The sequence below is a fragment of the Drosophila innubila genome (assembly GCF_004354385.1).
Source record: "Drosophila innubila isolate TH190305 chromosome 3R unlocalized genomic scaffold, UK_Dinn_1.0 2_E_3R, whole genome shotgun sequence".
Lineage (NCBI taxonomy): Eukaryota > Metazoa > Arthropoda > Insecta > Diptera > Drosophilidae > Drosophila > Drosophila innubila.
Window position 1 is genome coordinate 12,107,660 of NW_022995380.1, and position 27,369 is coordinate 12,135,028.

Sequence of the window (27,369 nt, forward strand, 5' to 3'; positions counted from 1 at the left end):
GAGGCATAAACATTAATGACATTGCGAAACGAAAATATATTTTATTTAATTTCCTTACATTTTTGTTGTTGTATTGTTGTTTTGGAGTATATTTAATTTTTATTATATTTGAAACGCCTCACAGAAAATGGCGAAATGACCATGCGGTGACCCCACGACCCACCAATTTAATGGACGCTTGTGGTGCCCGGGCGATTGCCATAATAATCATTAATTTTATGGCAAAACAATAAGGCAGGTAATAAAAGTTTAATTTTCGGCTTCATTCTGCTCGTTTTAATGGCAGCGAAGTGGCAACCATGCGCAATGAACTGAAGTGGACAACCCTGACCGGATAAGAGAAATTTTGAGTTAAAAATATTAAAAATAAGTAATGAAGGTGAAAAGTTTAAATGGCGTTCGGTTGAGATTGCTACTTGTTGTATTTCGACTCGGTTGACATTCAACAGCAGGTGATACACCCCTCCCCACCCCTACCACCTCACCCCTAGCGTCCACAACTCTCAGAGCTGTCAGCTTCAGCTCGTAAAAGCCACATTTTGAATTTTTAATGCGACCCCAAGCAACGGAATGTGTTCAGTTTTCAAGTGGCAGCGATCTTGTTTATGCGAGTTTTGTGTGCTCCTCGCCAGATACTGATAAGACCTGGCAATGCTGAGGGAAATGGCAATGGGAATTAACCTAATAAAGTGGGTGGCCAATTCAGGTCAGGTCAGCAAAATAGTGGGAGTGGTAAACTGCGTAACTACTCTGCTTCCCCAGATTTTACAAGCATCGATAACTGTTTGGGGAGCGAACACTAAAAAGTTAACAATTTTTATTTGACTAAGCTAAATTTAACCAAACAAACGACTCTCGCTGGAAGTACAGTTGGAAATTAATTTCGACTTTGTTTGCTATCAACATAGTTTCAGATGTTAGTAAAAATTGATGTAATGTTAGAATATTAGCAAGTGTGAATGTGATTTAAATCTATTTTGTGTAGATATCTATAACACTCAACAGTATTAGTTAAAAATTTAATTTATTTTTAGTTCATATATTTTTTCTTAACATTTATTTTAGATATTTATATAACTCATATATATTTTGTTAATATTTATTTTAGATAGCTTCTGGTGTTATTAATTACAGTAAATTTACATCACTTAAGCACTCATTTTTTGTCTTTAGGTTACAGTGTATTTCGTAGCTCTGTATCTATCTAAACAAATTTGAAGCAAATTAAAAAAAAATTCTATGCTCGCTCATAATTTCCATTTAGTCCTGTGGACTTTGTCTACCGTTTATCGCAATTCTTTTTTTTTTGCAAAAAAACATCGTAAATTTATTCCAAGAAAACAAACAATTTTTAGTTTTTCTGACCCAAGCGCATAAAAAAAAATGCTACGCATATAAATCACGCGGTGAGAGGCAAACAGGTCAGAGGTGAACATAAGATACAGGATACAGGACACTGGTCGAAGGACAATCCCAAAGCATGGAGACACATGCAATTGAAATTCAGAAAACTCCCCAAAGGAGGTGTGTGTGTGTGTGTGTGTATGTGTGTAGGCATGACCCGCTTAATCTGCATGCGGCACGAATGGGTGGCAGGTGGCAGGTAGTTCACAGCGAGGGGGAGGGGCACGCACTGTTGGCTGTAAACAAACGCTAAACTGAGCAGCAACCGCAGTGGGGCAGAAGTCAGCGGCAGAAGCTTTGGAGCTGTGGAGATGAGGAGCAGGACGACTCAGGAGAGCACTCGGAGCACTTGCTGGTTTAGCTTAAATACATCAAACAGAAGCATAATCTCAGCCAAGCGGAAAAATGCATGCACGTCTGGGAGAGGGAGAGTGGGAGGGTAGACAAGGGATGATATTTATATAGATGGAGGTGGGTGGGGCTTGGCAGCCGACCGACCGAAAATGATATGCGACATTGCGGCCACGTCAAGCAAAATAGATTAATTTTACCTGTGGCCATCGGGGCAGAAATCTGTCGTCGTCTACGCTGGCTGCTAGCTACCTGCTTACAAATTAGATTGGCAGTCTCGCACAGTCTACAACTTTTGGCACAACCCACTGGGCGGTGACAGTGGCGGTTGCGGTGGCGGTGGCAGTGGCAGCACGCATAAAGCTTTCTTGCCGCAGTCAAATTAAATAAAATCCAATTTAAAATGAATTTTCGCAATTTCATTTACAACGGGCAGCAGCAGCAGCAGCCAAAAACGAAAAACGAAAGAGAAAATCAGGCACCTTGCGTAAACAGCCGCACAATTTATGCAGAACCACTGGGTGGTGTGTTGATGGTGCTTTCATTTCACCCCTTCGTGGTTAATCTCTCCCTGTATCTGACTCTCACTCTCTCTTTCTATGTCTCGGCCACTCTCACTCTCCGACTGCTCTTGAGCTTTAAATTGGAATTAACGTTTTTAATGATGGAAGCAATCTTTTATTTTGAATATTTTTTATATCTTCATCTTTCTTCATCTTCTTCTCATTTTGGCCTTCAAGAGCCACAGACAGCAGCTTTAGCTACAACTAAAGTCTTCAACTAAAGCTCTCATTAATGTGCATTTTTATTATACAAATGGTGATGTTAAGTTTTCCGCAAGCAGCTTTTCCATTTTGATTAAAACGCTCATAAGACTCGCAGTTTATTGCATTTCTTTTTTTTTTTTGAGTTTGATAACCAGGGAACAGTTGACAGGTGGTAGGGAACGCGCCTGCTCCTATCCCTGCTAATCCGCTTGTTTTTCATAATCCTTACGCCAAAAGCAAAAGCTTTATGACCGCAAAAGTGCAAAGTGGTTGGAAAATTTATTTTAAAACAACAACAAAAACATCGACTTTGCTGAACTGTGGGCTGAAGCGCATTAAACGGTGGTGAAAGGAGGCGAAGAGAATAGGAGAAAGGTAGGTACTTTGTGGATACTGCTCTCTGTATATTAGGTGGTGACACGCCTGGACTGTCAAAGTGGATGGTTGAGAACTAGCTCGTAGCAAATTCTACACTCGGGAAAACTGGAAAATGAGAGACCCTGTACCTTCTTGGTAAATAGCACATATACACATTACAGGGTCCAAAAGGTAAGTGTTATAATCAGTGGGATAAGGTGGATAAGGATATGGTACGTTAAGTTTTAATTATAGATCTGAGCATGTGAATAAGAACTTCATCTTCATTTTACTTTAGGTATACTGCAAGTATAAATGAATATTATAAAATTGCTGAGAATGGACCACAAAATACCGAAATTGCATTAATTTTCGTATTCAAAAGTAAGCCAGCTAATGATCCCTTGTACCTTTATTGTCTGTCCGGAATGTCTGCCCGTTAACGGTCGAAACAACTTTATTACGCTGACGTGCTGAAAAATCTCTTGTACATTACTCAAGCAGTTTATTGGCCTACCAACCTGGCGGACTGTCATCAGGCCCACAGCAATGCGGCTTGACAAATAAACCCTGTGTTCCCTCACAGTGAAAACAGTCAGACAGTCAGCGAGACAGTCCCCCAATTGGACTGACAAACAGAGATTGCCTGACAATTGCTGTGATGTCAGCCGAAATTCGAGCTTTAAGGGAAGCAGCAGGTGACACAGTTTTATGATTGTGTCATTCATCATTGTTCCTTAGAACAGAACTTGAAAAATTATGTTTATTTGAGCGACGCTGATTTCAAGCGGCTTTTCTTTTTGACCTTTTTTCATTAGCTGAAGCCAAAGGCGAATCAAATGAAAGAAAGGGTGATAAATTCCAGTTACTCTGTAACGAAATACTAAGTAAATTCTAATTTAATACAAGATAAACTGATTAAATGCTGCATGGACTAAGGATAAAATAAAAATCCAGTTACACTATAACTAAATGAGTAAATAAGTAAATTCTAATTAAATATAAGATAAACTGATCAAATATTAGAAAAGTTGAAGCTACATTTTTACGGCAGCGTTACGTATTCTTTGACTAAAGCGTTAGGGTTTATTGTCAGGGTAAATAAAAGGGAACAGAATGGAGGAGGAAAACTTTGCGGCACCCTTTTTACAAAAGCAAACAATGCGACTGCAGGACAACCGTGTTCTGGGAATCTTTGTGAATAATGATTTGCCACTTGGGAGCGTTTGTAAATTAGATGCTCGGCTTTTTGAAGCTATTGTTGTTGTTGTTGCTCGAGTGTCGCACAGCTGCTGTCTGGTGACAGCGTAAATATTTAATTTGCGAAACATTTCAAGCGGAAGCTCGCCGAGTCTGCTGACCTTTGACTTTCTTTTTTTTTTTTGCCTTTTGTCATTACATTGCGTATTATCATTATTATTGCCATTGTGTGTGTGTGTTTGTGTGTGTAGCATTTTTATTTTTATTAGTATTTTCGCAATTTGGCTTTGGCCTGACTCTTGTGTACATTACTTCATCCCGGGGTTGGTCGGCGCACTCGGCAATAATGAGCAAGTTAATTGAGGTGACAATTGCCGACCCTCTAGAGTGGCTGAGCCTGCCACAGGCCCTTGAGTTATGGCATTTTGATCATTTTATGTATTTCGAGTACGCGACAGCGCAGCGCTTCAAATGAGACCCTCTTCAACGCCGCGGGCAGCTCAAGTAACTAAAAATAATTTAACGCTGTTAAATTGACAGCGCATTTGCATTGGGGTTGTATTTTATTTCCTTCCTTCACTGGCGCTCAAAGGCATCATTAAATTAGTTAGACGAGGGCACAAAAAAGTTAAAAAAGAACAACTATAACAAAAGTCTTTGGTTTGGTATTTAACATAGATTTTTTCCAAATTGGCTTATTAAATGATTGCAGAAATGACTGAAATCTTAGTGAAAAATAAAAAAACATTATGAATGGGTTTTAAAAAGACTAATGTTTCATTTGAGTTACTATAAAAATTGTTCTATTTGTATGTGTTGTGAAGTACGAGTTGGGCAATTTTATGACTAACTTTATGTGTGTCTTAGTATTGTTTAAAAGTAAGCTTTCAACTAAAATATAATTTATTTTGATTAAAAACTGAATTACTATCAATATTTGCTTAATTTAAAAATTTGTATTTATGACAAGAACCAGAGCAGCTTCACGCTTGTTGGCTAGTTTCCGTTACGAGCATTTTACGCCTTCCCACAGGTCGTATGATTAACAAGGAAGCGTTCCAGCTCATAAACCTTATGCTCAGCACATCCGGGCACTTGAAATTTATGCTGACGACTTTATAAAGACGACCTGCTGCCTTGGACAGGACATAAATTTGCATGCACACATACAAGACCCCGAGGTAGCATTAAAAAAGTCTAGCTTAGGCTTACCTGTCCGCCTTTTTGACGCCCGACCACATGGCCGCGGAGACGGGGGGCATGAAACGCAAATTGCCGACGGGCGGGGAGGCGTAGGGTATTCCGCGATACGCCTCAACCGGATCCAAATGCCGTCCATCTAATTGGACAATTACGCCCGAGATGGCGCCGTTGCGTGTGTGGATGATGCGCGATGAGAGCTGTGCGGGTAATTGATCATGATTTATGTTGTTGTTGCTGTTGCTGCTGCTAGTTAGTCTACTGCTGCGGTTGCCACTTGACGCGGATGATGACGAACTGCTGCTGCTTGTTGATGTTGCGAAAGCTGAAGACGCTGCCGACGACGCTGATAATGACGCTGACGCTGACGCTGACGATGATGAAGTGAGCGATAATGAGGGCACCGAACTGGAGGTGGCCGAGTTGCCAGAGTTGCCAGTGTTGCCCGTGGCGCTGCTGGAGCCGATCAATACAAGACCGCCGCTGCTACTTGTTGCCGCATTGCCACGCTGTGTGGCACTCAAATTGCCAGATATGCTGCTGCCAGTGTTGTAGCTGATGCCAGCGCCTCGGCTGCCACAAACATGCAACAGAAGCAACAGCAACACCACCACAAGTTGCCTTGCTGTGCCACGGGATTTTCTTCTCGTTCTCGATACTGTTGCTGATGTTGTTGTTGCTGCTGCTGTTGCTGTTGCTGCTGCTGCCGGCAGTTGTCGCTTGAATTGCAGCAACATTACCATTATTAATATTGGTCAAAATGGCGATGATGCAATATTGTTGCTGCAGTTGAATCACTTTATGTGCTGCAGCCTTTGCTTGTTGTTGCTGCTGTCCGTTGTTGTTGTTGTTGTTGTACAACTGACCACAATATCGCTGTTTGTGGCGTGGCCTTATTTTCCGGTTTATTCAGTCGCGTTACGATTCGATATATTTATTTATTTGCTGTTGTAAAGATTTTCGCCCTTTTGTTTTTTAATTATCAGCGAGTATAAATTTTCATATTTAAATGGCAGTTGAAGCGAACTGTAAAGAACAAAAACACACACACATATAAGCTGTATTAATAAAAAGTTCTTCTACATGGTTACACACACATATTTCCGTGTGCTTAATTTGCAGTGCTCAATTTATATTCTCACTTTAAACTAGCCAAAATATTAGCTGTTTGTACTAAATTTAATATTCTGCTTAAAATTCAAATTGTGTGAGTTCTAGAAAGCTTTCTCCCTGCTACTGCCTTCATTCCAAAACGTCCACAAAGTGCGCCCGAAGCATGTCAGCACGAGCCCCAAAAAGTATGCAATGCCATTTTGAAGTCCTCATAGAAGTAGCTCTTTGCACAAGCCTCAATCAGCTCACTTGCTGTCGGCGTGTTTGCTCTCCAGCTTTCTATGCAATTTTCTCTTTCTTTTATCATTTTTCTGCTGTTCTTACTATTTTCTTTTCTGTTGTTTTTTTGGCGTGTGTGGAAGCCTCACCTTGTTTGTACTTGAGCTAGTGTCCTTGCCCTTCTTGTTGTTGTCGTCAAAACCCAACGTATACAACAACAATGGCATTTTCAGTTGGCATTTTGCTTATGTCAGATATGTCAGACATGTCAGGCAGCTGCTCTGGACCAACTGAATGAATGTCTATGGAACTATGAAGGTGTCTGTTCTTATAGTATACCTAACAGTTTTCAGTCCAAGTCAAGCTACTGAGGACATAGATTATCTGGTATGCAGTTTAAGTTTAGGAATGCTAACACTAACTTTAAATCTATATGATATTTTATTTAATTTAACAAATTTATTAATATTATGACAAGAAGTAATGTTTGTGTTTTTCTTAAAACTGACATTATACATATTTATGTTTTTGAAAGTGAGTTCTATTGCTCTTGCAGCTTTTGCCATTTTCATATGGCACCTTGAATAATGCACTTGATGTGTCTTTTATAAACCATTCGTACGTGTCTCTCCCGTTTCTTCTATCTCTCTGACTGTCTGTCTGTCTGTCTGTCTGTTGGTTTTTTGTCGAATATTCTGTGTGGATGTACTCACTTAGTTATTCCGTGCGTTGCTCTATGTCTTTGTGGGCTGTCTACGCCTTTCTGCAGGTGCTAAGCTTGTGCTCTGTGCATGTGTTAGTGTTAGTGTTAGTGGGTTAGTTTCCTCCTTCCTGTCTCTATGTCTGCTTCTGCCTTAAGTTCTTAGCACACACTTCACGTACGCTGCGCTCAACTGCGCTGTCTGACGTTGTTGCTGCGATGTCTAAATGCCTGCACGCTACAATTGTCATGCAAGCGGACGAGCACATTTTTTCAAGGCTTTCACGTGCTCAACGCGCCGCCTTCGTTGGCTTCACAAGCAGCTGCCGCCGCATAGCTAAAATGAGTCATAGAGACAGAGAGAGAGAAAGAGAGAGAAAGAGAGAGGTTAGACTTTTGCTTACATACGATACTTAAACTATAATTAATTAAGTGACGCGCTCAAACACGCGCCATTTAAATGCATACTAAGTAGCTGACTTGTGCACGAACAATTTATTTATCTTACGAAATGGACTTATGAACTTAATAATTAGATCGCATCATTTGCATATTGTAATTAAGTATAGACAGATTTAACAAACAGCATTTGGTTTAGTATTGTACAGACAATAACTTGTACCCCAATATAAGTTATTATATTTATTCTCATTGATATAATGCAGGCAGGCAGAGATATAAAACGTTTAATTTGTAATTATCTGCATTTAAAATTAAATAAATGTCAATTTAGTTTAGAGTGTATTTACATATATTTGTGGTGTTTCAAAGTTACTTGACAATTTCAGTGAGACGAGTAACAACCTTTTCAATTAAAATGCGTTCTCTAGTGTTCAGTATTTAGTAGTGTGCACCCAATAAGGGGATTCTTAAGTACTCCAGAAGGCCTGACAAGCTGAATTAATTGTTTTCCTGGAAATTGAGCTGTTTCCTTATTTTATTAACATTAAACCAGTTCGAGTGGGCGTAAGCAAAGCAAAAGTTGCTTTTTAATTTATTTATGCAAATACCAATGAATTTTCGGCGTATACTCTGCCCAAGGCATACAACTTGGCTTTTAAATATGTAGTCGCATAAGTAAACAACCGAGAGGCTCATTCAAAATACCATTGAGTACTTTGCTTAAGCAACAACAACAAATTTAACAAATTCATCATCAAGTGCGAGGTAGACTACATCAGATTTCGCCTTTACTTTGCTGTAATTTGCACTGGTGACATCATGCAAACATTGTAAATCATACGCACTGTTGCCCGTCCAGCTATAGTGTGAGTTTATTTGGTTATTGTAAATGAGTTAGGACGACAATTTTGTGGCTGTTTTCAGTTGTTTAAAGTAACTTTATATATTGACAGTATTTAGATTAGACTCATGTACTACACGTAATAAATATTTTTATTTTAAAAATTTATTAATTCAAATGAGTTTAATTCATTTACTCAAAATTTAATTAAATTTAAAAGTCTCCATTTTTTTAAAAAGATCTTTTATTTAAAATATTGTTTTTACTTAGTGAAAAGAACTGTAAACGTCCATTACAACTTATTGCTGTACAGATTCAGCATAATATGAAGATGCTAAAAAAGTTGTCAAGAAGTTTAAAATTGAAAACATCTTGCGAATTTGGTATGAGTACTTACACCTACTCACATTTCCATTCGCATTCGCATTCGCATTTGGAATGACTTTATCAATTTGTTGGTCCTTGTGTTTTGGGCATGTAATTTGTGTTCAAGTCAAAAGATAATTGGATCGAGACTTTGCTTGTGCGTCTAATTTAACCGTGTGTATAAACAAAAATTCCATTTCGCAAAATACATTTAATTTGCGCTTTAATTAAAAATCAAAACGAGATAAGAACGCGACAAGATGAAAGTCTGAAAAACCGTTGAGCCGACAACAACAACAATGGTGAAAAATTATTCTGCGGCTTGACTTTGCGACGCGCCTCACAATTTCTAGTAATTTCCGCACTGGCCAAGCCTTTGTGCTATAAATTCTGTCTCCTTCCAGACAGGATACGGCAAAGAGCGAGCGAGCGATTGTGTCGGCTCCAGATCCGGGTATCTAGCACCGAGGGTCATTAATTTGTCTTTAGAGGCCGCTGAGTCCGACGTGGAATTAAACTGCTTAAGTAGCACAACTAAATTAAGAAAAGTGCGCAGGGGACACTGGAAATTAAACGGTGCGGAGGGTGGGGCGCCAAGATGTGTTCCGTGTCATGTCCAGATAAAGTTCAAAGCTGTTTTTATGCCTTTGCTATTTGTGTTTATTCTGCACTGCATTGCCGTTTTAGTATGACAAGCTCTAAATCAAAAGTACTATATAAGAAACTCTATTAAATCAAAGTCTCTTTTTTAACAAAAGTTTGCTCAATGTAACTCAATAATGAATGCAGACATCAGCATCATTTATTTGTGGTTGTCATATACAACGTTGTGGCAACATCAGTTGTTGCAACATGCCAGGCCCCTCCCTCTGAAATGTTTAAGCCGCAGCGTAACGTAAGCAAAATGAAAATGCAACTATAAATGCAGAAATATGTAGAGTGTACCAAAAAGGAAACTATACCTTGCAGTCGTATAAAAACCGAAATATAAGCGAGCACAAAGTGCATTTATCATACACACACACACACACGGAAACACAGGGATATTAATGTGTGCTGATAAAAGTAAACTATGGTAAACTAAAGATGTTGTTGCTAAGGCGAAATTGTTGAAAATGAAGCAAACACTGCGAATGCGTTATACTTCAAATTGTTCTTGTAAGCAAAATCCACAGAAAAGAGAAAAAGCACAAATCGAAATGATTTATATCAATGTATCGGTTGACAGCGTATATTTTCGGAAGATTTAATCAGTTTTCATGCTCAAGCAAGTTTGATATGAAAGGAAATTAATACGAGAATATGCTGCTAAGGGGCAAATTGTATGGAAATAACGCCTTCCGTAATCCAAGTTTTTTGTGAGATTGGCAAAAAATACCACTGATCATAGGGCGTTAACTGAATTAAGAGAAAAGCCATAGAATCACACATGTCCTTCGTAATTCCTTTTCCGAGCAACTATTTGTAGTTGACTTACAATCTTTTCAACAAAATTTCACAAGTGTAGAAAATGTTTCAAAACAAATAAATATATTCATTTTCACCCATGCAAAATTTACATGCTATAATATAAATGTACACAGTAAGAAAAGATAGAGCACTGCGGGAAAATTATAGTTTCCCATGAAATGCTTGATAACACAAGAAGTCGAAAAAAAATACTTCACCCGGAGCGGGTAATTTTTCATGCAGATTTATGTAAAAATTTGTGAAATTTGCGTAAAGAAACTTCGAGAGAAACAGCGAGTGCACTCTTTAAAAGAGATGGGCAAGAGCTTTACCATCGAGCATTGCATTTGATGGCAAATAATGCGACTTTATAACAAGTTGAAATGCATTTTGCATGTCACAGACGCTTGATAAAATTACTTAAATAAGCTGCACTTTATGGAGTACTTGGTACTTGACTTTAGCTTTAGTATATCTCCTCAGTTTATATTTGCTGCTGCTTTTCCGCTTTTATTATGTTCGCTGCCAACAATGGCTTATAATTATGTCTTTCTTTCCTTTTTTTAGTCTACTCTCTCTGTGCTTAAGTGTCCAAGAGAATATTAACAGGCAGCTCTCAGCTCTACACTGAGCTTAACTGCGGGACTGCTGTCTGCACTTTCGCTTTGCAGCTGTCAGCTCGTAATACAATTTAATTTTAAAGCCGTAATGGGCAAAACAATGGTGCCCCAAAACAACAGCAGCAGCATTACAATCAACCCCAAGAATATTTTGAATCTCATCAGAAAATATAAAAGAAAAGACAAAACATAACTCCTATGTCCAAAATTCATTATATTCTAATCCGATGGAATTTTTATAGTAAGATCTAAAAGTTGTTAATGTACTGTAAACTCCTATCATCTAGATAACTATTTAAACTAAAGTTATTCTAATATTCTACTGAAAAACTTATCTGTTATCAGATGAGTTAAACAAGCTTTGATAAACGGGCAAAATTACTATAAATCTCTGCAGCAGTCAATAATTGTTTACCAAAGCTGACTTTATTAAATATAAGCTATAAAACCAATTTTGTATTGCCAAAATTTGAATTGATTAAGGACAGTATATCAAGGAGAACAAGTTCGTAATTAATTTAATCAAGTCCATGTAATGTGCATTTAACTAATGCAAGAAATGAATCAATTTATTTGGTTAGTCAACTGCAATGCGGCAATATAAAATCAATGGCAACTAAATTTAATTGACACTCATTAGTATTGCTAAAATACGTATTTTGCATATATAAATTTTCTGAAAATGCAATTTGAATTTAATCAGAGCCTTACATCAAAGCATAATTTATGCAGGACTTCTACACAAGTTTTATCCTTAGGCCAAACATTAGCTGAGCAATAAATTTCGCGTACAATTGAGCCTGTGATTGTGCCAAAGCGAATGTAAGGAAAATTAATTTTCCTGTGACTTTGCATGTGTATGCATATGTGTATCTGTGTGTGTCTGTTTGTGAGCTGTATGGCATAAATTGTGCGCTCGCGGCTAAAAAATTTTAAAAGCAAATGCTGAAATAAATTATCGCTTAATATTGGCAAATAATTTGCCAGTATTCGCATTGCTAAAGGTCTTCTTTCCGATTGTCGCCGCCTCCTTTTTTTTTGTGCTTTTTGCCATTTTTGGCAGGACACAAATTGAATTCATTATGCTGAGTATCTCATACGAATCGAAGAAATTCATTTCCCTGCGGCTCTCGGCTGCGAATTGTGATATAACGATATTAAAGCAACATTATAACATTACATAAAAGCCCAAGCATGAAATAGAGGCAGAAACGAAGACGCAAGTAAACGACGTCAATGGCATCGACGAAAAGACATGGAAAGAAACACACAAATAACAAGGACTTTATCCTAGCAACGTTACTAACAACAAAAAAAAAAAAAACTTCATTGTTATATTAAGCTCGGTATGTGAATGGCTAAATACTTTACATGTTTATAGTAGGACACTGAACTGCTTTCTCTTCAACTTATCGTAATTAAATTTACGACACGATATGTTTGCTGCAATTGTTTTCTTTTTTTACATTTGTAGAGAGCATTTTCATTTTACTTTGGAATTTTGGACCCCAAAAGAATATAAATACTACTTAATACCACAAGAAAGTACAAAGGACGGGTTTTTTACATACTCGGAACTGAAGAAAATTTGTTGTCAATCTATACGTGCTCTAACCAAGTATATCAAACAATTTTGAAATGCTAAAAATAATAAAATTTCATTTCCTACATACATATTTCTTAAATATGATCAGACCTAGTCAAACCTAAAGAAATATCGATTTCGTTTTTAGTGGTACGTGTCGAAACAACTATTTCCGTAAAACCGACTATTTCGAATCTTTCCTTCGGGTTTCGGTATCAGTTCCTGTAAAACCGGTACAACAATTCAATTTTACAAAATTTGCAAGAGTGTTCATACAAAAATATATGTTAACTGAGTTATTATATGAAAGTTTTGTATATAACTTACATATGTAAATTTAAAAAATGTATACTATTGTTCGAACGTATGAGTAGAATCAGTTATAAAGGTTAGAGGCGCTCTGAGAGTCTTAAGAGAAGACTTGGTAAATTTGCCAATTTAAATTTCAGAAGGTAGTTTCAGAATAAAGTTCGCTATTTATCTTTTGTATTTTTATCAAACGAACTTTATCGAGTGTAATCAAAGCAAATGCTATGATAATTTCACATGAATATCAATTGTCTGAATCAAACATACATTTCCACGCACTTATTCATTGAGCTGGAGCATTGCTCTTAATTAATTTTCCTAATGTTGTCTTTGTTTGTATTTTAGTGTAGCTTTTAGTGGCGTTGGGATTTTTGTTGCCGAGTATTTTAATGACATTTTCATAAACAGTCGCCGCAGATATTTTGTGCCTTGATGTGGCTCTAATTGGCTTTTATGCCACGTGGCATTCAACGGCTGCTTGCTGCGGGTGTCTGCCATTTGTTGGCTGTTTTGTCTTTGTCTTGGCAGATCAAATAATTTATTGGGTAAAAATTGCTGGCCAAGAACTAAGCATTTTGATTTCTTTTAGCTAGCTGCTGGCCGACTGCTCGCTCTTATCTCAACTGGTTTATCTATTTTGGCCGTCGCTTTTGGTCCTCCATAATGTTGGCGCCATGTTGATGTTATCGTAGCGGAAGTGTTGACTCAATGTTTACTCAATGAGGGCGTTGCTGCGATATGACAGCGCGACAGCATCGCACCCCACCCAATTTTGTATTGGTGTATTGGTGTATGATGGTGTGTGTGTGTGTGTGTGCACTTAAGTGTATTCTGGCAGCCATTTTGGGCGCTTTGTTTCTGTTTGCCCAGTTCATACAAATGCTTATGACCCTGAAAATACTGTAAGCAGTTTTCTCTGAATACTGGTCTTATAAAAATGCAAAGGAAACGGAGATTTGCAAAATGGCTGAACAAAAGAACCCAAAGGGTATGATAGGTCAGCTCTTCAGAAAGTTATATAACCCGTTTGTATAATATGTAGGTTAAAAAAATGAATTAAGACCATGCAATTATTAATACTATTTATTTAATTTATTCAAGTTTTAGTTTACTTTATTGACTATTAACTAATTGATGTTAATTTTCTTTGATGGTAAATTAATATCGCTTAAAATAATTAGTACTTATTGTATTTAGCAATTAAGTGTTCACTCTATAAGAATGTTGGCTAGATTGCATAATCTGCGTTGAAATAATTCAATCTGCTGGATCAACTAACCACACCCCGGACACCTGGTTTATTACCTTAATGAGCAACACCTGAGCGGGAATCTATGAAAATGTATAATGAAAAACATGTTCTAAGGCCCCCAGCAATGTCATTTTGCTGAATTTACAACTTTTTCAAGTATTTAACCGCAAAACTAAAGCTGGTATCTAATGGCACATCTCCATGCTATTTGGGCTTGGCTTTTGTATGTCTGTGGCTCTCTGTATGTTTCCGTAAACTGCCATTTCCGACTGTGCCACAAGATTTAACAAGCAACATTCAAACAACACACACACAGAGTGAGAGAAAGAGACAGAGAGAGAGAGAGACAGTTACTTGTACTACTCGATTCGGTCGGTGGAAGCTTCTGGTATTTGCCTTTGCTCTCAATGCACAATAATTGTTATCTTCAACAATTTGCGGATGTTATAAACATATACTGCTGCTTCATATTGTCTGCATGTAAATACGAGCAACGACAGCTGGGACTGGGATTGCCAATGCGAATGGGCATGAGGATAGAAGAGGAGCTGCTGCGGCTGCTGGTGGTTCTGGGGCATTTACACTTGTCGTTGCTTTTTATAGCTAAACAAGCGCTGCACCTGCTCGGTTCAGCAAAGCTACAAGCTAACAACGACAACAACAAGCACACACAGACACACACATGCACACATGTACACATGCACACAGACATTCAAAGAACTTCCTCCCAGCAGAGTAGAGTTGGAGAACTGGCACGGAAGACATTTAGCTAAGCGCTTCGCTTGGTAAACAATTTTCGATTTCAGTTGTTTTCCCACACCATTCGTTACGCGCAATTTGAATATCGTGTGCAAAAAGTTTCAGTCAGTGAAAGTTCTGCACAACAGCAGAAAAACGAAAAGAAATTTAAGGTTGCAAAGGGTGAAGAGGTAAGGGGAGGGGATGGTTGAGAACTCGTGCTCTTATGAGCTGAAAATTTGTCGAATATGAGCATGTTCAGATCTGTTTTGAAGACGCATGTTCTTTAGTTTCTCAAGTTTCACTCGTAGCATTTTGGTAATTACGCATACGCCCCGTTGGCCAAAATGTACGTTGTCACGTTGCCATTGCCATCTTGCTGAGTACCTGAGCAGCCTATTTGTGCGTTACTCATACGCCTACGTGTCTCATTAAGGGACGTGTGCCCGCCTCGGTAATAGAAAACTTGGTCATAACATTTAGCTACCCCAAACTTAATTAACGGCCCAAAAAGGTAATCGGCTGGCGCTTCTGACTCACGCTTGTCCATTGTTTCGGGCATTTCTCTGGCAAATGCTTTGGACATTAAGGAGCGCGCGTACCACTTAAATTGGCAAGTCCTCCTTCATTCTCGTCCTTAGTCCCCTTGCTCAGCGTGGGGGCCATTAAACTGGTCATTAGGCGTCAAGTGGCCTGCTAGTTTGACAGCCGGCAATGACAGTAGCATAGACAAGCCAAGACCCAAATGTTTTGGCTTAATTTGAAAATCTCCCTATCCCCTCTCTCTCTCTCTCTGATGTTGTTGGCTTGGCTTTAATTACTGCCTGGCCAATAACCAGCGGCACAGCAGCTCAATTGCCACATTCAATTAAAATATTGGCAGTGGGCAGGTCAGCTTTAAATTTAACTACCGAAGCTCTTCATCAGCATGTAGCTGATGCTTATTATTTAATAAACTATCCAACAGTTCTCATATTTTCTTTAAAAACAGAAAACAAATCCTTTTAATTGTCGTGCTTGACACGCAAGAACTTGTACGCCAATTTGCTGCACAAGTTTTTTCGTTTAGTTTGTTTTCTGTGATTTTGGCTTTGCTCTTTGTCTATAGCATGAAAACTGAGCCAAGCAACAAAGTTAGTTAAAAACTTTGCAAAAACGGCGCCCAACTTTCGACTTTTTCTAGCCAACTTTGAAACGGTTATGTTGGATATAAATAGGATGTTAGAGTAGTTAAAGAAATGTTTTCCATGTTTATATAATTTTAAGAAAAATAACATAATATTTTATTTAGACGAAAAAAGCAATTCCAAGAAAATATCTAATAATTAATGGAAAAGATAAATATATATGTTTTCACAAGAAAATATTTTAAAATATTGTGATATAAATCAAGAACATGCAAAACAAAGATTCAACATTTATTAAATTGCTAAATTGCACTCAACTGCAATAAGGAAAATAGAGAAAGAAAACGAATTTTTTGTGTGGCAACGCAACTGAAACTTGGATATGTGTGTATGCTTTTAAATTAAGCGCATAAATAAAACAACACTGTTGTTAAAGTAAGACTATGCTCATCCAACATATCCTACAGATACTGACAAGGGGAAAGCGAAGAGGGAAGAGTTGCGCAAAAATCCGTTAAGTGGAAAATTGCAAAAAAAGTGCCCTACCTGCGATTATACAGGCTTACAAACAAACAGCTACACAAACAAGCGAACTTGCTTTTAAGTATTTTGGCAAGCTTTGCACATTTTAATTAGTTTCGCAGCCAACAAACATGTTGGCCCTACAGGCTACACAAAAGCGAATGTAAGACGTGTCGTATACGCAACCTGGGGATGTACAAGATGAATCAGCTTTACATATAATTTAATAGGGGATATATACATATATATTCTTCTCTTACACATAATTTTTTGCTAACTAGTTCAACAATTAGTTTTCTACCAAATAAATAAATTGTGAATAAATGAATTAAAATCAGTCAGTTGATTTGTTAAGTTGTTGGCAAATTTCCACCCAATTTTCTCACTTTTTGATGCTCTGATTACTTTAGCTTAACTATTTTATTATTTTGAAGTACTACATACATGCCCTATCTAGTCTCTAGACTAAGATCCAAGCATTTCAATATATCTGAGAATAAAGGCCCAAGAGCAAAGAGAAACAAAGACTTGCCACAATACACACATCGTACATTTAGAAAGAGAGGGAGACTGAATTTCAAGTAGTTGCCTTTCCATGTCATACCTATGCAAATGCTAAGAGGGAAGAAATCTACATACACACATACCCATGTCCTCCTTTCAAACATCCTGCATGAACTGGCTGTCGTTGACTTTTTGCCTGTTTTTGACTGTATCTTGATACAAGTGCTGCAATTTGTAGCTCACTTTTCTGCGTTTGCTTCGCCTTTCAGCTTGAGTCTCGACTGTGTCGACAGTCGACCAAGTTGACTGTGGGCTGATGGCTGGAATGGTTTTGGGTTCATTCACGAGCGTTGTTACTGGCAAAATCACTAAAGTTGGCTACGTTTTTGTTTCTCTTCGACGAGCTTCTGTTTCTGGCGCGCATTTAATAGTTGCAAATTGATTCTCACACTACGTAATTGCATTGGCTGGGTGATTTGCTAAAGACCTCATGACTTATTGATGGCAATCTGAGGAGAAAGCCAACCGTAATAGGAGCCTATTAGGTGCCGCCTTCTCAAAGACACAAATTCAAATTCTTAAAATAGCTTTGAAGTTTAAAACTCATTTAATTAAGTTTCATATTAATTTGTTAGCCCGATTTTCTTTCTTTAAATTTCTTAACATTCTCTTTGTCGAATTGTATACGAGGATTGCATCCACTACTTTAGTCCATTTAACTTTTAATTCCAAAGTTGTTTAAAAATCCGTGTTGTGTATTGCTTTAGTATTAGGTCACATCTGTAGGAACAACTACAGTGCGATTGTCAACCACTTATCGCCCACAAAACAAACAAAATCTAAAAAGTTTCCCCACAAACCACATTGTAAAAACAACAGCAACAAATTCAAACAACTAGAAAAGCCAAACAAAAGCAAATTATGGCTGACTATAAAACCCACAGATGGGCGGCCTTTTGTACCCTGCACTTCCAACAAATACGAGAACTCATTAAAATGTGTGGAAAACTGTAAGAGGAGCATCGCATCTAACACCATTACCACCCAGTAAAAGGGTGGTCTCAATATGCGGCTCATAGGGGTGGTATTGAGATTGATGTGTGCCCCCTAGTGTGTATGTTGAGGCTTATGGACTGTGAGGCAGCTGAGTACTTTGTTTATGGGGTTTATCGTAACGTAAAACCACAATCAAAGCCATCATATTCATTTCACTTGGGTATAAACCAAGAATGAAATAAAAATTAAAATAAAATTTTCAAAATGTTGTTAATTCTCAATCTCAAATATATATATGCGTTTTTTCAATAATAATATTTTGTATATATATACCATACAACATTTCGGACCCTATATGAGATTTGGGAGCTTTATTAACTATTTATTTATCCAACAACTCAAATGGTAGAGTTATGTTATACGTCCATTAAGTTCGGCGGTTGTTTGAAATATTTACAGTGAAAACCACTTTGAGATAACAACAATCGTAAATAAAGTTAAAGCAGAACTAATTTCACCTACAGGACTTGTGCGAGGTAAAAGTTAAAAAATTACACTTCAATTGTGCAGTCAACTTTGTGATTTTTTATAAAATACCCCTTGAGTTGTTTGTGTGTATAAATCTGGCAAAAGCAATTACCCTTGTCTCTTCTCTCCGTCTTCGTCTTCCTGATGGCCGCGCCTGTCAAATCAAATAATTGAACTTTCATTCCATTGTGAAAAATGAAACACAGTCGCATAGCAAATACCAAACGCAAATGCCGCACATTAAATGCGATTTAAAAAGAGAGAATAAAGAAAAAGCGGAAAAATGGTGCTGAGCCTGTCAATATGAAACTGATGCTCAAGTAAAAAAAACACACATTTCTTCTTAATCCATTTTGATACTCGCCACACGCTGATGGATTACTCTCGTTCAAATGTCGAATCTTGTTAGTGCAGATCCAGCACCAACGTCTGCATCACTCCACTCCACCGCACCCCACCACACCACCAGAACGTGGCACAATTGTGGGTTACAAAGCGTTCACTTTGCCTGGAGCTTTATCCAACAACAACAACAACGACACGATGGCAACGGCAACGGCAACAGATGCCGTCGGCTAACAAGCCAAGGAGCGCAAGTGTCGGTGATTTTTCACGCTCCAGATACAATCATGTATATATTTATGTCTTTGTGGAAGTACAACACTGTCCAACATAATATCCGATATCATTTTTTTTTTGTCATATTACTATTCTTCGTTTAATTTAACAATAATATACCGAATACATACTAAATAAAAAAAATGAATGCTAAACTCAATAAGATTAAACTTGAATTTTATAATGATTTTTGATTTCTGTATAGAAACTCATCTCATGTATGTGTAGTGTAGAATTTTGTATTTCGAACTGTATATTGTTTAAAGCTTTTTGAAGTCAACCAAGAAGTCTACAGAATCTCTTTTAAAGTTCCAAGTTTTTCATCAATTGCTTGCTTTAAAACTTCGAGACAAACTTATGTGCAACAGTAAACTTTTGCTCCTTTTTTTAGTTAAACTGCTAGACACCTGCCCAGTATAATTTCCCCTTGTCTCAAAATTTTCGTTATATTGTTTGTAGTTTGCCCGATAATAATTCTCCACTGTCCCTCCCAAGTCTGGTACCGAGCCCACAACCGACCGTGTAATTCCCCTGGGCGTCAGGCCTTTTTCTATTTAGTTGCTATGTAGCTATATACACTGATAAAAACAAATGTTCTACTGCTTAAAACTGAAGCGGCCTCGAAATAGTACCTATGCGAAATAGTACCTATTTATACTCTTCTAACAATTTAAGATTTTTATTCCTATTTTAAGATTTTTTAAATTAATAATCTTAGTTTTAGTAATTCAGTCTTAAAATAATCTTATTTTAAGAACAAAATATTTAAGATGAATGTTCTTGACTTTAGAAGCTGGTCTTTTTTTCAGTGTAGGCACTTTCCATTTATTTCTTTCCTTATTTTTTACTTTTTCTCTGTTTTTTTCTTTTTAGCTTTTGCCAGTTCTTCCTTTATTAGTGTTTGAGTCGTTTTGCTCTCATTTTCGGCTGGTTTTATGTTGCCATTTTTGCTTTTGTTAATTTTCGCAATGCCATTGACGGAGATTACATAACCAAGTCCTCTCACAAGACTTAGGCTGTGGTGATTTCAGCTGTTGTTGTTGCTTTTGTATGTGTGTCAACAACATTTTCCAGAGGTCGTATTGTGATTTCATTGTGCAGAAAAATAATGCGGGTACGTAGGCTGGTGCTTGGATGTGTGACCCTTAACGAAATAAGAATACATAAGTTTTATATTTTCGCTCTCTTTATATTATTATTTATATTCCGAAAGGGTATACCAAATGTGGTTTGTAATTAATATTTTTCCGTTTATTATGTACACTTCTTTTAAATTTTAAAACTGTTTCTTATCTTGTTTTTAACTTATTGATTAATAGTCAGTGATTTTCAGTGGGCTACGCTGAAAAATGATTTCAAAAACTAAAGTAGATTCAAAAAAATTATACGAAACTATTTTAAGCATAATGGTTGTTAGTACGTAAGGATTTTTAATAGCCACTTAATTGATAAGGATACAAAAATTGGTAGCTTAATAAACATTATTTAATCAAAATATCATAACCAAAAGCAAAGTAATTTACCTATTTGCACTGACCGTTAAAGCAGAAGCACATATTTTGTTTTAAATTTATTTTCATCGCTTTTATGTTGATGGCATCTATAAAACCACGTTTTAGCACATACTCCTAGGCTTCATATCTGGGGTCCAGCAGAAAATGCTCGAGAGACATAAAGAGCAAATTTCCGCAAATTTTCCATCAAAATGGCCGCACCTGCAGTGCGTCAACTAAGGCCATAATTCCGTCATTCGAAATGTATTTTTTGGTTTCCATGGTGTGGCGGACGCTTGACCAGCATAGTCATGTCCAAAAACACACAGACACACCTACACATATGTAAAATAATTGTGCAATTTAATAGCGGACACTCACAAAAGGGGCGATTTTCATGACATCCAATCCGCTGGGCTGTCATAAAACCGCTTTGTTATGACTAAACGTGTGTGAGTAAATGAGTGAGTGTGTGAGCGTGTGAGTGTATGTGTATTTGTCTGCTTCAGACAATAAAGCGGTTTATGTTCTAATTCTATTAGCTTGAAAACCGTGTAGCAATTACGCTAGACAACAATACACACAACGAACACATATATTTAACGAGGGATGCCAAAGCCCACGCATCCATCCGAATGTAATTCACGCACTAGAGCAGAGTAATGCGCGGGTACTCGTCAGTATGAATACGAGTACTCACTCAGCCTGTTCCGGCCGAAGACCTTGTGCTCAGTTCAGCGGCAATAAATCCAATCAAATTTATGCACACCACAAGTAAATTGATAGAAACCGACCCTTTTAATTCTCAATGGGATTTCTGATAATACTTTGCTTAAACTCTACCATTCTGATAGAAATGTGACACATACTATATGTAGTAAATAATAATGTTGTTCAAAGGAAAGCTAGCTTAAATGTCTTAAAACTAAATTGGTTGGTGCAGTTCTTGTGTCTTAAAGTTCTTTTTAAGCTGTTCATTAGCTCGGTTAGAGATATATAATATATTCACATATTCTCTTACATATATTTTTGTTGCAATTTTGTTTGCCATTGTTTCATGCCCAAGTGCTTTCTAAGAAAGTTTGCACAATATTGCTAATACGCACCATTGTACGTGACTTTTTGCTGTCAGCTAAATCAAGTTTCATTATGTGCCAAACGGAATGGGATATGGCAAGCAAAGTGATAGACAATGAGAGAGAGAGAGAGAGAGAGAAAGAGAAAGAGAGAGAGAAAGAGAGAGATGTAGTTGTCGTTGCCATTGCCAAGTTGTGCATAAAGTACCTGCAGCAACTTTTGCTAATTGTGCGCCAAGCATACGTTTATAAATGACATTGCCACAGAACGGACCCCGTCCAAGTCAGGATCAGTAACAGAAATGTGTTGAGTGTACGCCAAGGCAAGTTTGCAGCATAATTAAGTCGCACACACGCCTCAAGCTCGAAACCTAATATCATTTGCATGTGAGGCACGCACGATGGCAAGAACTCAGACGAACATTACCTGACCACAAAACAAAAGCAGAGATGGAAGCAGGTGCAGTACTAAGAGCCCGAGGAGCCTCAATAGGTGGACTAGCTGAAGCACAAAACGGCTTTAAGCCAGTGAATACGTTCGGTCCACTTATCCATTTAATCAACTAACTGAAGTTGCTGCTGCTACTGTTGCTGTGCATTTGAATCAGTATTGAAATTATAATATTTGTCACATTTGCACGAGCACGCCGCATAAATATTTAACACTTTTCGGGCTTCTCCAGCTGAATTTGCATAACACGAGCATTGCAGCTGCTTATTATATATGCGTCCAAAATCCCCTTTGAAAATAAATATAAAAAAAGAGATCCAAAAGTACATGTGGAGTGTCTCCATGATGCCTGGGATTACCACTGCGGCAAACCGTAAGCCTTCATGTAACTTGACCTGATTTTTGTCACGGTTTAAACTTTATTTTCCTGTGCTAACAGAAGAGGAAGAGGACTTTGAGCTGCAACTTGAAAAGAACTTAATGTTAAAGTTTTTAAGCAGCTTTTCGATCTATCATGCGACATTAATGACAGTCAATCGGAGTTATCAAAAGTTTTAATGACACATCTATCTCTGTGATATTTCTAGCTAATAATCTGCTCAACTAAGTTGAAAATGAACTTCATTATAATAACATTGAAAGCTTAACTGCAACTATGTAAATTATTCCATTGCACATACTGACAGCTGTGTTTCTACTTGCAGAATTAAGCTAAAGGCATTTAAAAATAAACTTATCCCACATACACACAACTTAAATATTCAATTATATGGAGATATGCATTTTATGTGTGTGCGACAGTTCATAAATAGTAAAAGATACATACGAGTATAGTCAGCTATGAATTATTACAATAGACATATGAACAGACATTAACTCGCCTGTAGCATTAGCTTCTGTTTTGTATCGAAAATTCTGCACTCTAATGAAAAGGAATCTTTTCAGAGCTTACTTGACACAGTCCCCAGTTGCGTTGCATAAACCAACCAGTGTCCAAGTCCCAGGTGCAGAATGTGGTTCAGGTGTAAGACACGTGTGAACAAAGGAACATCTTTAGGGATGAGGTCACCACAAACAGGCAGCCTCATTAGCCACAATCGTAGCTGGGGCAACAGAGGCAGCCATGGCAACCGCAATGCATTATAAATTTAGCTGCTTCAGCACATGCATACATATTAATATGTATGAGTATGAGAGTGAGTATGAGTATATGACCACATACACATATATTGTGTTCGCTTTGCTTATTCAATTATTCAATAATAATAAATGATATTACGCATGCTTATAATGGAATAACCAAGTGAGCCCAAAGTGCGAAATGCTGTCTTTGAAACATTATTCTAAGTAAAGCAAATATTTGGTCAGTTATGTATGCATAGAATATATATACATTGCCCAATACATACATATGTAGGTATGTAAATACACACACTTATACTATACGTAATTTGTGTGCATTTAAACAAGGGCGATTAAATAAATGTTATGGGCCTTATGTACATTTAAAATAATTGAGTTTTTGCTAATGTTTTTAAATGTAAAATTATCTTTTTTATTGCAGTCAGAAAATAATTTATTCCTTAATCAATACGACCAAAAAACTTATGAAATTATTATTATTTTATTGAATAATTTTTTCTAGTTCTTCTGGGTAAAGTAAAAGATATTCAACTATTTCGGAATTTTCAATTAAGATAGAATTAATATGCTCAAACTTAATATTCATATTATTGTTTGTATATTATTTCAATAAGAGCTTTTAAAAGCCAATATACAATTTCGTGATCACGTTTTCTTAAAAGTCTAATTTTAATTATATTTATATTTTGTCAAGCAAACTTCCTGTTGAAATTGAGATACTATATGGCAGTGTATTAGTATAAAGTTTATTCGCATTAAGCAAGAATTGAGTTGAAATTGCAAAGCTAACCAAAAGCATCAGCCAACCGCAAAAAGCATCTGGATGCAGTTGTTGTTGCAGTTGCAGCTGCGGTTTTGAATTTTGCATTATCAGATGTCTTTGGTTGGATGCATTGTTGTATCAGTTTGTTAGTATTTCAGAAAATGCCAGGCATGCATGAAATGTGGCTGCATATTATGTTGACCAACTAATTTGCATTTGGCAACTGTCCGTGCAGCTTATAGAGTCTTGTGGTTTTATTTCTTATGTCCAATATTTGGACCAACATATTTGCCATTGCTGTGGCAAACGCAAAATGATCAAAATTAACAATAATTTGCAATTATTAAGTACCTTTGATTGAATCAAAGGCGCAGTCTGATAAGTAACTGTCAAGTGCACATCCCTGAAAATAAAGGAGACTTTTTTAGACTACAATAATAAATTTCCTGATTAAAATTTGATTGTCTTCTTTAGTTTGGCCAAGTAGCAAAATTCCAGTCCAGACTGAAGCTACATAAAGTAAGCGTTAAGTATGACAAAGTTTTGTACATTTTCAAGCTAAATTGGCACACTAATAGTGCGGTCAACGAGTCGTATAATTAATGTGCTGCCAGACAAAAGCTGTGATTGCCGAGAAGACAGCAACAGACAGACACACGAGATGCTGCGGCAAAAACTGAAACCAAAGTCAAAAACACTTTAACAGCACTTGTCACTGTTTTAACTGCAGACCAGAGTGGGGACACATCCTTGCCTCCATCTCCAGGGTTGCACTTTTGTGGGCGTGCCAACCATCCTCTCGGTATGTCCTTGTGCTTGAATGTATGTGTGTATGTCTGTATGTGTGAATGTGTGTGAGTGGTTAAGTCATTAAGCGAATGACAGCCCAAAAAAGTGCCGCCAGAATTCATCGCAGCACATAAAACGCACCACATCTGAAGAGCCCGCATTATGGTATGAGTGTAGAGTGTACTGTGTGAAGCTGTCTGTCAGTGCCTGTTCCTTAAATTGGCTAATAAACCGACAGCAGATGGGCGCTTTGGCTACAAACAGTGGGCGTCTGATTTTATGCGGCAGCCATCCGAAAATGCCTGTGGCTTCATTAAGTGCTCATAACATAAACACATGAAATTTCTGTTGTCCTCAAACCATTGCCACATTTGGGCCAAGTTATAAAATCTTAACAGTGCTGGGAGCTAACAGTGTGCAAAATATTAAAACCGAAATCATTAAAAAAGTAAATACACAATTTCATTTAAGAAAAATTCACTTAACGCGCTGATAAATCTAATCGAATATATAAATAAATAAACAGTCTAAGAAACAAGCATTTCCTTGAACTATTTACATATTCCATTAACAAACACTGGCACCTAAATATTTTATTTTAGAGTGACATTTCAAGTTATTGGAAAATTATAAAAAGCACTTCAGCTAATCAATCTAATATAAAAAGTCCATTTCAAATGTCAATGGCTAAGATGTGGACTTGTATTTGTGAAGATAAATTTCTTGTTAAATATAATCCCAATATTTAGCAAATACACAACGTACACAGCAAGTTAATTGATTTGTTGTTCCTTTAAGGCCGTGTTGTTTGAACACTGATTGAATAAATTAAGAAATTGCTTAATTTCATTATATAATTATTTGAATAATCAATGTTATACATCATGATGTGCTTGGTGTTAATATTCTTGTTTTTTTTTGAGTTCTCTTTGACATAGCTGAACTATGCTGAATATATGAAATATTTTATTTAGCAAAGAATAATATTAATTAAAACGATAGCGCTAATTTTATTAATCAATTTTGCGAAAAGCGATTATTGCAATGCAAACAATTCTTATGAAACTTATCCATGATGATATGATAAATATTCATGAGACCGAAAACAAACAATTTTAATTACAAATTTGATGCGACAAAATGAAAAGCAAAGCAAAAATGTCATAATTAAAATGCGAGTGAGAGCATATATTAGTTTAGTAAAATTAAATAGAAATTCGACATACTCGTAAAGGGTAAAATGAGTCGTATAAATAAATTAGTCAAAAGAATGCACATAAAAGCTGAACGCCCAGTTTTATGGAAGATGGTTTTGGAGGTGTTCCTGGTCCTTGGCGGAAAACAACACATAACTTTGTTGTGGTTTAGTGCCACAGTTTGAAACGACGAATGGATTGTATCATCAAATGTGACCCACTGTATTGGCCCTTTTACTTCGTTTTATTCAGTTTCTGGCTTATTGTAAAAGTTTGCCTGCTTCTGCGATTTTGTTGCAGCAAGTAGTGCGTAAAATTTCATTGCGATATGCTGAAGTTAAGCAATAAATTTCCAAAATTATTGTTCACATTGAAGCGCAAGTATTTTATGTCGATATCGATAGCACTGAGTGTGTTTGGGCCATGGCCCTGGCCCGATTTCCACACGCATGTCGCATTTTAGGCCCGTTGCCCAATACATATATATAGCAAACGATAGTTATTGTTGTTTTTATGACTTTATGCTGTATGAAGCTGAACTCAGCTCATATTGAGTTAGCAGCTTTGACAGCTGTGCCAACTCAATGTTTTATTAGCGGACAGACCCGATGGGGTTAGCACTGAAGATTTAAGTCCAAATAATAAAAGCAAAAACTTTATTGTTTTATGAGTACGAGTAGAAATCCTTCAATATTACGTTATATTGCTTAAATCTGATGCTATTCGTTTATTTGAAATGTGACAAGTTCAACTGAGAAACGGAACTTCCGTCGAACTAATTAGTTTAGCAAACTCATTAACTCATTATCTGTGGGAACAACTTGGAAGAAGGCTTTAGCAACTTTTGCCACAGACAACATTTGCTAATTTGCAATTAATTAGACATCATTTGCATTACCACTTGACAGGCATAAAGTTGGTCCAAACCAGCAATCGCAGCATCAACGCGCAGCTGATATGTTGGTCCAGACAGTGGGGACAAAGAGTAACTAAACTTTGACACATGAGCGGAAGTGCAACTTCCACGCGTCACTCATATCGAGGTGCAGATGCAGCCAGCCAAATGTGCGGGGCAGACAGTCAGACAGGCAGACAGTCAGACAATCGGACAGTCGACAGCCAAAAACAGAATTTACCCGCATTTACAGCTGCCGCCTCAGTCGCCTCATTGCGCTCCTTAATTGATGTTAATTGATTGTACGTGAACTGTGTTTGCCTTTTGTCAGTGCTATGCCGTTGATTGCTCAGATTTACGACTGACCAAAATTAAATAAACCAAATTGGCTGCTC

At 37.2% G+C, this 27,369-nt stretch overlaps 1 protein-coding gene across 1 annotated transcript in view; it reads right to left on the bottom strand.

The window, feature by feature from the left end:
• The window catches only part of LOC117789785 (neuroligin-4, Y-linked), a 70,313-nt gene that overhangs the window by 27,804 nt on the left and 15,140 nt on the right, over nt 1–27,369 (bottom strand). Inside the window, exons 2-3 of the mRNA XM_034628917.1 lie at nt 7,325–7,648; nt 5,292–6,305 (exon numbers count right to left, since the gene is read on the bottom strand). Coding sequence (XP_034484808.1) covers nt 5,292–6,022 — 731 coding nt within the window. The 5' untranslated portion in view covers nt 6,023–6,305; nt 7,325–7,648. The remainder of the gene's footprint in view (nt 1–5,291; nt 6,306–7,324; nt 7,649–27,369) is intronic.